The sequence below is a fragment of the Onychostoma macrolepis genome, chromosome 07 (genome assembly GCF_012432095.1).
Source record: "Onychostoma macrolepis isolate SWU-2019 chromosome 07, ASM1243209v1, whole genome shotgun sequence".
Taxonomy (NCBI): Eukaryota; Metazoa; Chordata; class Actinopteri; order Cypriniformes; family Cyprinidae; genus Onychostoma; species Onychostoma macrolepis.
Window position 1 is genome coordinate 34,440,894 of NC_081161.1, and position 17,267 is coordinate 34,458,160.

A 17,267-nucleotide genomic window follows, 5' to 3' on the forward strand; every position below is an offset into this window, starting at 1 on the left:
AAGATCAAGTTGTGGTTTTTAATGAGAGGCTTAATAACGGCCAATTTGAAGGTTTTAGGGACATATCCTAATGACAATGACAAATTAATAATAGCCAAAAGAGGGTCTATGACTTCTGGAAGCAACTCTTTTAGTAGTTTAGATGGGATAGGGTCTAACATACATGTTGTTGGTTTAGATGATTTAACAAGTTTATTCAATTCTTCCTCTCCTATATTAGAGAATGAGTGGAATTGTTCCTCAGGGGATCTATAGTGCACTATTTGATGCGATACTGTAGCTGACGGCTGCATGGTTACAATTTTATCTCTGATAGTATCGATCTTGGAAGTAAAATAGTTCATAAAGTCATTACTGCTGTGCTGTTGGGAAATGTCAACACCTGCTGATACTTTATTTTTTGTTAATTTAGCCACTGTATTGAATAAATACCTGGGGTTATGTTTGTTTTCTTCTAAAAGAGACTAAAAGTAATCAGATCTAGCAGTTTTTAATGCTTTTCTGTAGGATAGGGTACTTTCCCACCAAGCTAAACGATACCTCTAGTTTTGTTTTCCTCCAGCTGCCCTCCATTTTCCGGGCTGCTCTCTTTAGGGCGCGAGTGTGCTCATTATACCACGGTGTTGGACTCTTTTTCTTAATCTTCCTTCAGCGTAAAGGAGCAACTGTATCTAAAGTGCTAGAAAAGAGAGAGTCCATAGTTTATGTTACATCATCAAGTTTTTCTGCACTTTTGGATATACTGAGGAATTGAGATAAATCAGGAAGATTACTTACAAAGCAGTCTTTTGTGGTAGAAGTAATGGTTCTACCATATTTGTAACAAGGAGTAGAATTACACAAGACTAGATAATGATCTGAGATATCATCACTTTGCTACAGAATTTCAATATCATTAACATCAATTTCATGTGACAGTATTAAATCTAGAGTATGATTTCGACAATGAGTAGGTCCTGAGACATGTTGTCAAACCCCAATAGAGTTCAGAATGTCTAAGAATGCTGATCCTAATGCATCTTTTTCATTATCAACGTGGATATTAAAATCACCAACGATTAGGACTTTATCTGCAGCCAGCACTAACTCTGATAGAAAATCAGAAAATTCTTTAATAAAGTCTGTATGGTGCCTTGGTGGCCTGTATACAGTAGCCAGTACAAACATCACAGGGGATTTATCATTAACACTTGTTTCTCTAGATAATGAAGCACCATTACTTCAAAGGAGTAATACTTAAAGCCTGTCTTCTGAGAAATACTGAGAATATTGCTATAAATTTTAGCAACACCTCCCCCTTTGCCTTTTGGACTCGGCTCATTTTTATAACAGTAATCTTGGGGGGTAGACTCGTTTAAAATAATGTATTCATCTGGTTTTAGTCAGGTTTCTGTCAAACAGAGCACATCTAGGTTATGATCAGTGATCATATCATTTACAAAAAGCGCTTTCATGGAAAGGGACCTGATATTCAGTAAACCAAGATTTATAATTTGTTTCTCTGTGTTATATACATTTTTTATTTGCTGAACATCAATTAAATTGTTACTCTTAAATTGGTTTGGATGGTTTTTGTATTTTCTAGTTCGGGGAACAGACACAGTCTCTATAGTGTGATATCTAGGTGAAAGAGTCTCTATGTGCTGAAAATTAACTGACTTCTGTGCCATGAGGCGGCTATTTAATTGCTCTTTGGCAATTTTTGAATACATAGACCACAGTGGATTGCAATTTAAATAGATTTCAAACAGATTAAAAGCATAATTTGTAATTTTCATTGGGGGTTATGAAATACAGTACATGATTAAATTAATTAAACATTTAAATAAATGAAACTAATACAAAAGAATTTTAGCAAAAAAAAAAACAACAACTATGATTTACAGTGATATGACTTAATTCAGTTTAAATTCAGAAACTTGCAAACAATTGTACTCAACGTACAACGAACATGCAATTCAAGAGGACTTTTAAACGCCTTACGAAATTTGTCCTGTTTTACTATCCGTTCGTAAACCAAACAGGAAGCCACCGGGATCCACCAGACCAAAGAAGCCATTTCTGATCCGTTCAGTCCATACAAGTCGCTGCGGCTATCGAACGATTTGACATCGATTATTTACGTCTGGTTATAATGCTTTCCCTTCTAAAAGCGGACGCGATGAAGCCCTGGCAGATGCTTATTACAACTTTATTATTGTCTTAAATTAAGACTGATAGTATTTTTGACCGGCCATATTGGTTTTCATTAATCAGACACAGTTATATCAAGAATATAAAGTGCTGCGAAAAGCAAAAGCTCCAGCAGATCCAGTGCAGTGTCTTTGCTAGAGGCCCTGCAGTTTATCTCCCACCGCCTGGAAAATCTGCATTTATTCTTTTATATCTGTTTTGTTTCATTCACTACGGTTTTTCATAACACTTCATCGATTACTGAAGATGGACACAGACAAATTTAACTATGTGTATAGTTGCGATCTGGACATAAACGTCCAACTGAAAATGTGAGTATGTTTCTGGACCTTAGTCATTGTTTTGATTACAGGACTGTCAAACCAGCAGAATGTCAACAGAGACTGAATAACAGCACACCGCTCAAACACACGGCGCACGTATTATTGGAAGATGCCATGTATCATATGCATCGATTTATGTAATTTAATAATACGTAACTTAATAATAAAGTGTCTACTGGTAACTTTTAGATAAGAGTACAAAACGTAGTGCACTTTTATTTTAAATATAAAGAGAAATCTTCCTTGCATGAAATCAAATCGTTGTTTTTGCGATGTTTACCAAAGCGAGCATGGCAACACTGAGTCAGAAGAATTAACACGAGTCCAGCGAGAGCTTTTTTGTGTTTTGGGGCTTTCATCAGTCTATTGACATCATTCTCCTTTTGCCCTCGATCTTAACGAGTCTCTGTCCGTGTACGTGTGGATCATAAATAAAGATCATAAATGATTCTTCTGACCCGCGAGTGTTTTTGTCATAACGAAATCAGTTTCATTTCTCTGTGTTGCATTACGTGGTTAGAAGAACACAAGGAAGGAGTCCCGAGGTACCAGTAAGCAAACTTGCGCACGAGCTCATTATAGGACAGTGACTGTTAAAACCAAATGCATGAAGAAGAGCTGTCACCATTTGAGAAGCAATAACGGCCTGACCTTGAAAAAGACATGTAGTAAAAAAAATAAAATTCCGCCCTCTGTTTAAGAACTGTTTTAAACAACTTCTCAAACGTTAAAGCGCGTATTGCTTATTTAGTGCGTATTTTTCCTGCGCCAAATAGACGCGCGAGAACACTAGTTGTGAACAAGCGCGTTCAGTATTAGACACATCTATTAAACTCATTTATTAAAAGAAAGTTGTACTTTTATTCAGCAAGTATGCATTAAAATGATAACTGATAAAAAAAGCATTCTATTTTAAATAAATGCTGTTCTTTTGAACGTTGCATTCATTAAAGAATCCTGAAAAAGCGCAGTTTATACAAAAATATTAAAGCAGCACATTTTTTTCAGCTTTGATAAGAACATTTTCTTGAACAACAGATTTCAGATTTCTGAAGTATCATGATGTGACACGAAACTGAAGACTGGAGTAATGGTTGCTGAAAATTCAGCTTTGCCATCATAAATTACATTTTGAAATATATTAAAAATAGTAAAAAGTTTTTTATTGTAATATGTGATCCGGAATTGAGATTTATACATCATGTGACAGCTGAATAAATAAGCTTACCATAGTATGGTTTGTTAGGATAGGACGATATCTGGCTGAGATAGAACTTTTTGAATATCTGGAATCTGAGGGTGCCCAAAATATTGAGAAAATCGCCTTGAAGTCCTTAGCAAAGCATATTACTAATCAAAAAAGTAAGTTTTGATATATTTATGGTAGGAAATGTACAAAATATCTTCATGGAACATGAGCTTTACTTAATATCTTAATCTTTTTTGGCGTAAAAAAAAAAAACAATCATTTTAACCCATACAGTGTATTTTTGGCTATTGCTACAAATACAGTGGGGCAAAAAAGTATTTAGTCAGCCACCAATTGTGCAAGTTCTCCCACTTAAAAAGATGAGAGAGGCCTGTAATTTTCATCATAGGTATACCTCAACTATGAGAGACAAAATGAGAAAAAAAAAAAAATCCAGAAAAATCACATTGTAGGATTTTTAAAGAATTTATTTGCAAATTATGGTGGAAAATAAGTATTTGGTCAATAACAAAATTTCATCTCAATACTTTGTTATATACCCACTGTTGCTGGTATTTTGGCCCATTCTTCCATGCAGATCTCCTCTAGAGCAGTAATGTTTTGGGGCTGTCGCTGGGCAACACGGACTTTCAACTCCCTCCAAAGATTTTCGATGGGGTTGAGATCTGGGGACTGGCTAGGCCACTCCAGGACCTTGAAATGCTTCTTTCGAAGCCACTCCTTCGTTGCCCAGGCGGTGTGTTTGGGATCATTGTCATGCTGAAAGACCCAGCCACGTTTCATCTTCAATGCCCTTGCCGATGGAAGGAGGTTTTCACTCAATCTCACGATACATGGCCCCATTCATTCTTTCGTTTAGACGGATCAGTCGTCCTGGTCCCTTTGCAGAAAAACAGCCCCAAAGCATGATGTTTCCACTCCCATGCTTCACAGTAGGTATGGTGTTCTTTGGATGCAACTCAGCATTCTTTCTCCTCCAAACACGACAAGTTGAGTTTTTACCAAAAAGTTCTATTTTGGTTTCATCTGACCATATGACATTCTCCCAATCCTCTTCTGGATCATCCAAATGCTCTCTAGCAAACTTCAGACGGGCCCGGACATGTACTGGCTTAAGCAGGGGGACACGTCTGGCACTGCAGGATTTGAGTCCCTGGCGGCGCAGTGTGTTACTGATGGTAGCCTTTGTTACTTTGGTCCCAGCTCTCTGCAGGTCATTCACTAGGTCCCCGTGTGGTTCTGGGATTTTTGCTCACAGTTCTTGTGATCATTTTGACCCCACGGGTGAGATCTTGCGTGGAGCCCCAGATCGAGGGAGATTATCAGTGGTCTTGTATGTCTTCCATTTTCTAATAATTGCTCCCACAGTTGATTTCTTCACACCAAGCTGCTTACCTATTGCAGATTCAGTCTTCCCAGCCTGGTGCAGGTCTACAATTTTGTTTCTGGTGTCCTTTGACAGCTCTTTGGTCTTGGCCATGGTGGAGTTTGGAGTTGGACTGTTTGAGGTTGTGGACAGGTGTCTTTTATACTGATAACGAGTTCAAACAGATGCCATTAATACAGGTAACGAGTGGAGGACAGAGGAGCCTCTTAAAGAAGAAGTTACAGGTCTGTGAGAGCCAGAAATCTTGCTTGTTTGTAGGTGACCAAATACTTATTTTACAGAGGAATTTACCAATTAATTCTTTAAAAATCCTACAATGTGATTTTCTGGATTTTTTTTTCTCATTTTGTCTCTCATAGTTGAGGTATACCTATGATGAAAATTACAGGCCTCTCTCATCTTTTTAAGTGGGAGAAATTGCACAATTGGTGGCTGACTAAATACTTTTTTGCCCCACTGTATACCCGTGCTGCTTGTGACTGTTTTTGTGGCCCAGGGTCACATACTGTATTTCCCATATTACTGTTTAATATTACTGCTCAAGTCAGTGCAGCCTTGGTGAGCATAAGAGATGTTTTTCAAAAACTTAAAATCAGCATCAGAACATATAAAGTGTCATGGAAAAGTTAAGGAAATCATTGATCAAGTAATTTTGTAACTCTGCTGACATTTAGTACAATTGCTCACCATTAAATAGGTACAGTATGCAAATTCCTTACTTCAGAAAGCAAATGTCTTGACATTGTGCTGTGTTCTGACTGGGCAGAAATGGTATCTCCTTTCTGTTTGCTTTTGCAGAGGCAGTCTGGAGGGCAAGAGAGAGCAGAAGAGCTATAAAGCTCTGCTTGAGGACCCCATGCTACGATTCTCAGGACTCTATCAGGAGAGCTGCTCTGACCTGTACGTCACCTGTCAGGTGTTTGCCGAGGGCAAGCCTCTCGCTCTGCCTGTACGAACATCATACAAGGCCTTCAGCACTCGCTGGAAGTACGTAGATTTATCATAATCTCTGTATGTCACACTTGTGGCTCACTTTATGCTCATGTGATTCAATAATGAGTCAGAGCAGGAAACCAAACAAGATCAAAGATGCTTGCTGAGATATGTAGCATAATATTTTTGTACCCTATCATCCTCTCGCATACTTGGATATTTGCACAATAAATGACAAATATGATCTTTTTTTTAATTTGAACTGATTTTAATGCCTTCAGATTTCATTTGTTCACTGTACTGAGTCACATATGTTTTGTCACATTATTATTGTTATCTTCTCTTCACCTTAGCTGGAACGAGTGGCTTAGGCTGCCAGTGAAGTACCCTGACCTGCCTCAGAGTGCCCAGGTGACTCTAACGGTTTGGGATGTGTATGGACCCGGCCGAGCCACGCCTGTTGGGGGCACTACAGTCACCCTGTTTGGGAAATATGGGTAAAGGTCTAAAGCCCAATTTATACTTCTGCGTCAAACCTATGGCGTAGCCTACGCAGAGACGCACAGGCCTGCGCCGTAACCTACGCCGTACCTGACGTGCACCTCTCCAAAAATCTAACAGCGCGTCAATTCTACGCGGACCGCAAGCGCTGTGATTGGTCTGCTAGAACCCCTCCCTCCTTATGCACTTGAGTTTTGTGTGCGTTTATGAGCGCTGTAATATAGTTTAATGTCACACCTTCTTATTTAAAATAAAACAAAGCAAAGAACAAGTGTCTTATCATTTATTATACTATAGCATTATACATCAGTAGTTGTCCGCGACAAACAATGTTGATCTGCCGTGGTACACGTGCTTGTGGAGATTGAAAGAATGCCATCTTCTCCTGTTCCGTTGTTGTCCCCCTTTTTGTTGTTTTAAATAATGATTTAATGATTTGATATTTATTTACCGCCGTCACGGCTATGCTTCTCCGACGAGCCGCTTCTTCTTCGGCTTTTGCCGTGGTACTGCGGGTTCACAAGCAACATGCCCGTGGACACTGCAGACGCGGACGACGACGCAGAAGTATAAATGAAAACCGACGGACAGCTTACGGCGTTGAGGCTACGGCGTAGGTCCGACGCAGAAGTATAAATTGGGCTTAATGTTTACAATTTTGTTCATCAGAAATATAACTGGAAAATGTCATATAATTTAGTACTTTAGTGCCTGGACGCTTTCTTATTATTTGGATTTTTAAAAAGTCTTCATTGAAGTGATCATGTGACACTGAAGACTGGAGTAATGGCTGCTGAAAATTCTGATTTGCCATCACAGGAATAAATTATGTTTTAAAATATATATAAAAACAGTTGTAATAAATATGCAGTTGTAATAAATATTGTAATATTTCACAGTATTACTTTTTTACTGTATTTTAGATCAAATAAATGCAGCCTTTTAAAGCTTATTTTGCTTTATTTATTTATTTTTATTTTTATTTTTATCTTACCAACCCTAAACCTTTGCACAGTAAAAATGCAGTGCAGGGCAATTCTATCCCACCAGTCTCTTCTACAAGTCTGATATGTTTGTACAAAATTAAAATTTGGCATCCAAATTTTTACATATGTTAGATGGTTTTACATAATGTTACACAGCCATTATTGCACAAGAATGCTGACAAATACTGGTGTCACACTTTTCATAATACTTCTTTTCTAATTTGTTCCGAATACATATGATCCATATCTTCACTCCAATGATAATTTCATTGTCTTCCAGAGTTTAGGGTGCATGTAACCACTACATTCAGAATCTGTGGTTATATCAAATTAATTCAGATTAAAAAATCTGTACATGTTAAAATAGAAGGTGAGGTGTTATTAATTATTTAGGGAAGAGATTATTATCACAAAAGAGATTATTTTCCCCAAAAGTTTGCACACCACTACTTTTCTACATCTACTATTCCCCCTTATCTCTCTCCATCTTTCTCACTCTGTCTACTAGAATGTTCCGGCAGGGCATGCACGATCTGAAGGTGTGGCCGGGTGTGGAGGGTGATGGCAGTGAGCCCACTAGTACACCGGGAAGGACCAGTAGCACTCTGGCAGAGGACCAGATGGGCCGCCTGGCCAAGGTCAGTTGATGGATTGGGGAGTGGAGGAGCCCAGCTGTGACAGAAACTGTGGACAGTTACTGTACATGAGGGATATGTTAAATGAAAAGTGGGTGGCGGCAGGGAGGGATAGATGGATATGCTGATTGTGTTTATAAATTACCCAATTTGTGGAAAGAATGAGAATTGAGAATGTTTGTTGTTGCGAGGGAGTGTGCTTGTGTGTGTGTTTTGTCAAAGGACATGTTTTAACTGCCCTCTGTTCCAGGGCCCAGACCTGGAGATACTTAGTGACGTGAGTATGAGAGAAAATAGGACAGGAATGCTGAATGTATGTGTGTGAGTGTGTGTGTGTGTGTGTGTGTGTGTGTGCGCGTGTATGAGTGATGGCTTGTCTCATATATTTGTGGGCAAGATATAGGACAGGCTATATATTTAGCTTGTATAATTTGACCCACATTTTCACAAATAGGATGAGTATGTTTTTTTTCTGTGCCTTGGACTTTTGACAAACTGACATTTTTGCTGCTTGACCTCACCATTTTTTTGATTCAACATTTATATATATATATGTATATATATTTTTGACAATTTATTTGTAACAGTGTAGAGGTTCAGGGGAATCAAAGGATTAGAAGCCATTTTTTATGACACTATAAATGATTTTTTTTAAATATGGCAGGTCAAATATTGCATTTTTTTTTTTTTTTAATTTACAATTGTTCAACTCATATTATGACCATGTAAGCTGGTAGATCAACCATGTCTTCAATGTATAACCAGATGTTCACCCACTTAAAAAAGTCCCACATCAAAAGGAGGATTTAGAAAAATGAACAAGACTAAATAAAAAAGATTTTTGTGCTGGATAATTCTTTTAAGTCAGAATGATTTGTTGTGGATACCGTTGATAAAGCGTAACTTGTTTTGAAGTGAGAACATTCCTTGAAATAATCACGAATGTCATGGACGTTATGTTTAGCCACTAAAACACATGTATGGCTGGTTAAACAAAGTCCTCTTAGACTCTTGCTGGCCTTTAGATGAGATGTGTTATTGTACTAACTATTACTAACTGTTTGTTTAGAAAGGGCTGAGTCATCTTGGTGTGCTACTTACTTTGCACTGGCCCCTCCTGAATGTCCTTTGGCTAATGAGCTTTTTGTGTGCTTTTGCACGCTGACACGCCGCTGTCATATGATTGGCTAAAGGATTGTGAACACAACGTCTCATTTGTGTCTTAGTGTTACTGGTCTTGCAAATGTGTCTTTTTCTTTAAGTTTTCCTCTCTCCTTCTTTGCCTCTCTGTTACTCTCAGCTAACAAAAGCTCATCGTCAGGGGCACATGGTTAAAGTAGACTGGCTGGATCGCTTGACCTTCCGAGAGATTGAAATGATCAATGAGGTGAGTGCTTTTGGGGTAAAAAGTGTCACAGTATGAAGCCACTGTAATTTTTGCTACCTCTGTGTAAAGCTTGATTTGTGAAGCTTGTGTTTTTTATTTACAGAGTGAGAAACGTAGCTCTAATTTCATGTACCTCATGGTGGAATTCCCTCGTGTCAAAAGCGGTGAACGAGAATACAGCATTGTTTATTACGAAAAGGTATATCTTTTTTTGCTATTAAGTTAATATCGAATCAAAAACTCTGTTTACCTCCCTGTTAATGCATGCTTCATCAAAATGTATTAGCCTTGCTTGCTTCTAAAGTTGACTAGGCTGTGGTGTTAATGTTAACTGGCCAAATAAATATTAAGGCATTGAATTAGGATATTGTTGTAGAGAAAGCAGCTTTTCAGAAATCTTTCCAGTCTTAAACAGAGCAATTTAATTCTGGTTAAAGTAATATGTAATGAAATTTAGTTAGAAAAAAGCAGTCAGGAATGCCTTGATAGGTAAAAACAAGCCCCAACATTTTTTTTCTTTGTTACAAAATTAAAATATGTTGTAGATGCCATTTTATGTTGACTTTAAATTAGTGATAATCAAGATTTTGCAAAGTAGTGTAGTTCACTAGTTAAACTTCTTCATCTAATAGTTCACCTTCCTTTAGCTAGTACTTGTTAAAGGCTCGTTAAAAAGTGATTTTACGCCTCTCTCTTTTTACAGGATGCAGATGAATCCTCCCCTTTGCCGACCAGTTCAGATATTGTGAAAGTCCCCGACCCTCAGATGTGCATGGTGAGTGGAAATCAAAACTAAAAATATATATATATTATTTTGGGTATTTTATTTATGGGTTTGAGAATCTGTGTTTTCACTTGATAAGGTAACGAATAATTTAATTTAAAATGATAACGTTGGTACCTGATGGTGTTGGCATTCTGTTGCAGGAGAACCTTGTGGAGAGTAAGCATCATAAGCTGGCTCGTAGTTTACGCAGCGGACCATCTGACCACGATCTGAAACCGAATGCAGCCACGCGCGATCAACTCAATGTTAGTGATAAAGAGAAAAAGAAGTACACAAGAAATCTTCTCAGATGTCTTTATAATACTGTTTTTCTTTCATAGATCATAGTGAGCTACCCACCCACTAAACAGCTGAGTTCTGAGGAACAGGACCTTGTGTGGAAGTTTAGATACTACCTCACCACACAGGAAAAGGTGAGTGAGCATATTTAAAACAATTCAAAAGTTTGGGGTCGGTTATACTTTTATTCAGCAACGGCACATTAAATTGAACAAAAGTTACGGTAAAACATGTAGAATGTTAAAAAAAAATTCTATTCACGGTTTCATGCATGTCAGAAATGCATCATGATTTCCACAAAAATATTAAGCACAACTGTTTGCAACATTGATAATGACAAGAACATTTTTGAGCACCAGATCACCATATTAGAATGATAGGAGGATCATGTGACAATTGAAGACTGGAGTAATGAAATAGAAAATAGTAATAATATGTCACAATATTACTGTTTTAACATATTTTTTATTTAAAAAATGTAGCCCTGGTGAGCAGGCAAAACAAAAACATAAAAGTCTTACCAACCACAAACTTTTGAAATTGTTCATATTGGTACCAGTTTTGTCCCCAGAGTAACAGGATGGTATCTCAATTGTTGTCTGTGTCCAAGACAAGATCTCATTGTGGTTGTGTTTTAAGGCTTTGACAAAGTTCCTGAAGTGTGTGAACTGGGATATGCCCCAGGAGGCCAAACAGGCCCTGGAGCTGCTGGGAAAGTGGCGGCCAATGGATGTGGAGGATTCCCTGGAGCTGCTGTCCTCTCAGTTCACCAACCCCACAGTCAGACGCTACGCTGTCGCGAGGCTGCAGCAGGCTGATGATGAGGTGAAGTCTATGTGTATTTGTGTATGTGTGTGTTAGTCAGATTGTCAGTGGTTTAGATGCATCTTTGTGCGTCAAATTATGTTATGCTTTCATAAGCAGTATTAAGGATACTTAATTACACACACCATTAACACCGGTAATCTTTAGGGACAACTGAAAGATTGATGCATTAAAGGAACCTGATTCCTCTAATACATGTAATTCTGATTATCCTTGTAGGATCTGCTAATGTACTTGCTCCAGCTGGTGCAGGCATTGAAATATGAGAACTTCAATGATATCCAGGGTGGATTGGAGCCTGCCAGTAAGAGAGACAGTCAAGGGGCTCTGACAGAGAGCTCAACAATAGGAGATCTGGACAGGTCAGCTACATACTTAAAGAAAATGCTTCTGTGTGAAATGCGTCTGTTTTTTCCCCAGATCAGTTATACATTACTTTGAGTTACAAAAGCTTTCAAAATCTGAATGTATAATCCTCAAAGATCTTATGTATGGATCATATGTACAGTTGGAATCCTAACACATTTATAAACAGAAAAAATGTGAGGCTTACAGTGATTTATTTTTCAGTTCCCAGATGGCATCGACCGTCACTGTGATGCCCAGCACACAGAAAGGCAAAGAGGGAACAGATGGTGAGAATCTAGAGGTAAGTGTAAAAAAAAACTAATTTTAGATGCATTATGGGTGTGAAGATTATGTAACAGTGTATGTGACCTGTGTTCCACAGCAAGATCTGTGCACCTTCCTTATATCACGTGCCTGCAAAAACTCTACATTGGCAAACTATTTATACTGGTGAGTAATGGATCAAGATGTTTTGCAGTTCTGCCGACTCCATATTAAAGATTTATAAGAAAATATTTGGACATTGTCTTCCACTGCAGGTATGTAATTGTGGAGTGTGAGGATCAGGACACACAGCAGAGAGACCCCAAAACCCATGACATGTACCTCAATGTAATGAGGCGGTTCAGTCAGGCTCTTCTCAAGGTACTTTCACATTCTGAACCCACATGGATTACAACAAAGTAAAATGATGATATAAATTAATGTTCAAAAGTCGGTATGGGGTCATTAAGATTGTGGTCGATAAGATTCTTAAAATATTTTTTGAATGAAGTCTCCTATTCTTACCAAGACTGCATTTTTTAAATTAAAATTTCAGTAATATTGTGGAATATTATTACAATTTAAATAAAGCTGAATTTTTAACAGCCATTACTCCAGTCTTCAGTGTCACATGATCCTTTAGAAATCATTCTAATATCTGGTGCTCAAGAAACATTTGTATCATTATTATCAATGTTAATAACAGCTGCATAATTTAATGATGAAATATGTTTTATCAATTTTTAAAATTTTCAATTTAAAATACAAAAACCAAAAACATATCTGAAGGATCATGTGACGCTGAAGATTAGAGTAATTTTATCTTTTCTTTGATGAACAAAAAGTTCAAAAGAAGAACTGTTTTTAAAATCTGTCACTTTCACTTTTTCACAATATGTGATGTTTATGTCTGTTTCCAGGGTGATAAGAGTGTGAGAGTGATGCGCTCCCTTCTGGCCGCCCAGCAGACGTTTGTAGACAGATTAGTGCAACTCATGAAGGCCGTTCAGAGAGAGAGTGGAAACCGCAAGAAAAAGGTATGCAACACTGAGTGAATCAGTTTTAAAAGCTGCTGTAGACAATGAGAACTCAGTTGATCGTTTTTGTGAAGTTATGAAGTTGTATAATTTGGTTCTTTCTGACTTTGACAGACGGAGCGATTACAGGGCCTGTTGGCTGATAATGAGAAGGTGAATCTGTCAGAGATCGAGCCCATCCCTCTTCCTCTGGAACCACAGATCCGGATCAAAGGCATCATACCTGAGACCGCAACACTCTTTAAGGTGTTGTGCACCATTCATATCCATTGCATTGTGTCACACATGCATCTGTCCACCCCTGACTTCTGTTTTTCTCTCTTCCAGAGTGCTCTGATGCCAGCAAAGCTCATCTTTAAGACAGAGGATGGAGAGCAATATCCTGTCATCTTCAAACATGGAGATGACCTGAGACAGGACCAGCTCATCCTGCAGATTATTTCACTCATGGACCAGGTCTGAAGTCACTACATCTCATCACACAGTACCAAAAGGACACATAGTTGATATCAGTATTCATTAATGTCTTCTTATGTTCCGGAACACATAAAAACCCTATTTTCTTGTTATCAATTGTTATCAATACATTCTCACTGTCTTTAACAGTTGCTGAGGAAAGAGAATTTGGACCTAAAGTTGACTCCATACAAAGTTCTAGCGACCAGCACCAAACACGGTCAGTACAGATTCACTTATGGCATGCAGAACAAACCCGCGAGCCAGTCAATTCACATACTGTATGGGAGTTTTATTTTACTCTGGATGCCTATGATTTGTCTGCAGGTTTTATGCAGTTTGTGCAGTCAGTACCTGTGGCTGAGGTTTTGGCAACTGAAGGCAACATTCAGGTAATGCATTGTATCAGGAGTTGCCTAATACTGCTCCTGGAAGACCAAATTCCTGCAAAGTTTGGGTCTGAGCCTAATTAAACACTCCTGAACCTGCCAATTAAGGTTTTCAGGATCACTAGAAACTTCCTAATAGGTGTGTTGAAGCAGATTGAAGCTAAGTAGAAGTGGACACCTCTGCAGTACATGGTCATAATAAGAACTGCCCGATTATTTCAAATAAAATTGAAAACGTGATATGGCCTAGCACAGTTAGTAAATTCTAGAAGCCTTATTTATTTATTTATATTATATTCTATTAAAAATAAAATGTGCGTGTGCTGTGTATGGTATTGTATAATATAACATTTTAATTAATTGTTCAATTAGGTATGGCACATACAAAGTTTTTGTGGATGAAACACATTTCTCTTTTTATTTGTTATGTATCTAAGGAATGAAGTCTCATATCTTTGTATTTCTCTTGATAAACTATGTCTCCATGCAGAGTTTCTTCCGAAAGCACGCTCCGAATGATAAGGGGCCATACGGCATCAGCTCTGAAGTCATGGACACATACGTTAAAAGCTGTGGTGAGCCTCAGTTTCTGAATCAGCTCATTATTTATTTGGTATTTTAAAAATGTACTAAATCATGATCTACGTTTCAGCGGGCTATTGTGTCATCACATACATCCTAGGGGTTGGAGACAGACATCTAGACAACTTGCTTCTCACAAAGACTGGTACCTTCCATAAATGCACCACAATTTTGAATGACTTGCAAGCACTGAAATTAAAAACAGATTGAATATGCTGATCTGTCTCTCCGGCTTGCAGGGAAACTGTTTCATATCGATTTTGGATATATTTTGGGTCGGGACCCTAAACCCCTGCCACCCCCCATGAAGCTGAGCAAGGAGATGGTGGAGGGGATGGGGGGCATGCAGAGTGAACAATACCAGGAGTTCAGGAAACAGTGCTACACTGCCTTCCTGCACCTGCGCAGGTGAGTTACACATGGAAGACATGCACACTAATATTTAGAAATTTGACTTTTTGAAAGAAATTAATTCATACAGCATTGATGCTTTAAATTGATCAAAAGTGCCAGTCAATTATTGATGATGATAATAATAAGAATTGTTCTTGAGCACCAAATCAGCATATTAGAAGAATTGAAATGAAAGTTCATGTCACACAAAATTTCACAATATTACTCTTTTTGATCAAATAAAATGCTACCTTGGTAAGCATAACAGACTTTTTTTCAAAAACATTATGGACACCAAACTTTTGAATCGTAGTGTACTTCATTTATGTAGTATATCAGTAGACTAAATCATAAAAACCCAACTTTTTCTCTCTCTTCATATGCAGATACTCAAATCTCATTCTGAATCTGTTCTCTCTGATGGTGGATGCAAATATTCCAGACATTGCACTGGAGCCTGACAAAACTGTAAAAAAGGTATGTATGGTCCTCGCATTTTGTCTCCAAAACTTCAGAGGTAAAGTCAGCTGTTCATTCTTTGCCCGCCCACTGCAGGTTCAGGACAAGTTTCGATTGGACCTCTCAGATGAGGAGGCGGTGCATTATATGCAGAGTCTGATTGATGAGAGCGTAGGTGCTCTGTTTGCTGCAGTGGTTGAACAGATACACAAATTTGCACAGGTGTGTATGTTTCCTCATTTTATCCTTTTTGAAAAATCAGCATGGAAAACGGCAAAGCCTGTTGTCTTTAATGATACATTTCAGGATGTCACTAAAGATCAGCTCTGTTGCTGTTTGCATTTTTGTGGTTGGCAGCAGTGTTTTTTTTGACCAGTGCTGCTAAATTGTTGAATACACCACCAAATGCAACATTTGCAGTCTTGATGCAAGTTGCCGTAATTGAAAGCCAGTCTTCAGATTTTGGTCATTCAGATTTCACCGGAAATTGCATAGTGTGTGATCGACACAAACGCATTTTGTTTTTGCTTCAAATTTCAAAATTCTACAATCCAATTTAGATTAAAAACTGCTCATGCTGCATGTATGCAGCAGCCTCTTTGTTTGGATTGTGTTGTGTTTAAAATACAGTGGTTGCTTCTAATTTTAAATTGAAAATGAGCACAGACAAAGCCTTAGTTTGTTTATATGAGATTTCTTTTGTTTGTGTTATTGATTTGATTGATTGGGGTTTGTTTTAAAATTTCAATGTAGTTTTGCTGTTTGACACATTTCAATTTTTCAAAGAAATGTGCAGCATGTTGTCTGACAATAAATTGACACCTTTTCATTTCTAATTTGTCTTAAACTTTGTTAGTTTTTTTTCTGAGAAAATCATATTGTGAAATCAGTATTTCAAAACGGATTTAGCCTCAATTACTAACTGAAAGAACTGTTGCTAATAAATAGAACTAAGACTTGACTGGGACTCGACCTCAAAGGCTTGAGACTTGACTTGGACCTCAGAGACTTGTGAACATGTCTGTTAGTAGACACCTTTTACTAATGATTCATGTTTTAAATCCACAGTATTGGCGCAGATGAGGTGATGTCATGGAGGCAACAGATAGATGGACGGCAGCAACAAATGAATGATGGAGAAGAGAAATGGACACGTGCCAAGGCCACACTAGTGACATCATGTTTTCACCATTCATGCACTAGGTCTTGACTTTACTGAGTATCTTTGTATATATATATAAAATTGTAATAAAATTAACTGTATATGTAAAAAAAAAAAAAAGACAGCCAAATAAAGATTCCAACTTTAGCCTTTGTGTTTACTGTCTAGTATTCATTTTACATTATATTCAAAGTTCAAACACTCATATAAAACATTTATAGTCTGTGCTTGTAGAAAACCGATTGGTGTTTTGATATTTTTTTCCAATAATAGTTAAAATTATTTATGCAAAAATTAATGATCTGTTAAATACATATATGAAACCCTCGACTAGGCTCAGTTATTTGTTTAGGCGTGTCCTTCTGCGACAATGAGTGCTTCTGATACATATGGTGGTTTTAAAGGTTTCTCTGGATGAGGATGTGGACGTTTCTTCTCTGCAGTGCGAGTCCGTTAGTGAGTCACAACCTCCTATGAGGAGAATTCTCTACGGTGCAGCTTATATATAGAAATGTGCTAATGGTTTATAATGAGACTATAGTTATGCGAAGTTCAGGACTATGTAGGTTCTATGGATTAAATCTTGGACCCACCATCAGTGTCTAAACATAAATCACACTGAGCAACTCTAATTCAAGTTTGTCTTTTGCTTTTGAAATTACAAGCCTAAACGGATATATTTACTGTCAGTAAGTGTTTAAAAATCATTCAATTCATTAACAATACCGCTT

At 37.7% G+C, this 17,267-nt stretch overlaps 1 protein-coding gene across 2 annotated transcripts; it reads left to right on the plus strand.

Annotated features, from left to right (window-relative positions):
* The first annotated feature begins 2,077 nt into the window (after window positions 1–2,077).
* pik3c3 (phosphatidylinositol 3-kinase, catalytic subunit type 3) lies at window positions 2,078–16,673 on the plus strand. Of its 2 annotated transcripts, XM_058783117.1 has the most exons (26): window positions 2,078–2,504; window positions 5,912–6,100; window positions 6,400–6,543; window positions 8,042–8,171; window positions 8,419–8,445; window positions 9,469–9,555; window positions 9,659–9,754; window positions 10,259–10,330; window positions 10,483–10,587; window positions 10,663–10,755; window positions 11,261–11,446; window positions 11,666–11,808; window positions 12,017–12,095; window positions 12,177–12,244; window positions 12,334–12,439; window positions 12,979–13,095; window positions 13,210–13,341; window positions 13,423–13,551; window positions 13,702–13,771; window positions 13,879–13,943; window positions 14,431–14,515; window positions 14,593–14,667; window positions 14,762–14,930; window positions 15,302–15,392; window positions 15,471–15,596; window positions 16,443–16,673. In XM_058783117.1, the coding sequence occupies exons 1-26, from the start codon at window positions 2,440–2,442 to the stop codon at window positions 16,455–16,457; spliced, it is 2,664 nt and encodes an 887-aa protein (XP_058639100.1). In that variant the 5' UTR covers window positions 2,078–2,439; the 3' UTR covers window positions 16,458–16,673. The 2 variants fall into 2 exon arrangements, with proteins under 2 accessions (XP_058639100.1, XP_058639101.1); XM_058783118.1 differs by lacking the exon at window positions 8,419–8,445 and having other exon boundaries at window positions 2,079–2,504.
* The last annotated feature ends 594 nt before the right edge of the window (window positions 16,674–17,267 follow it).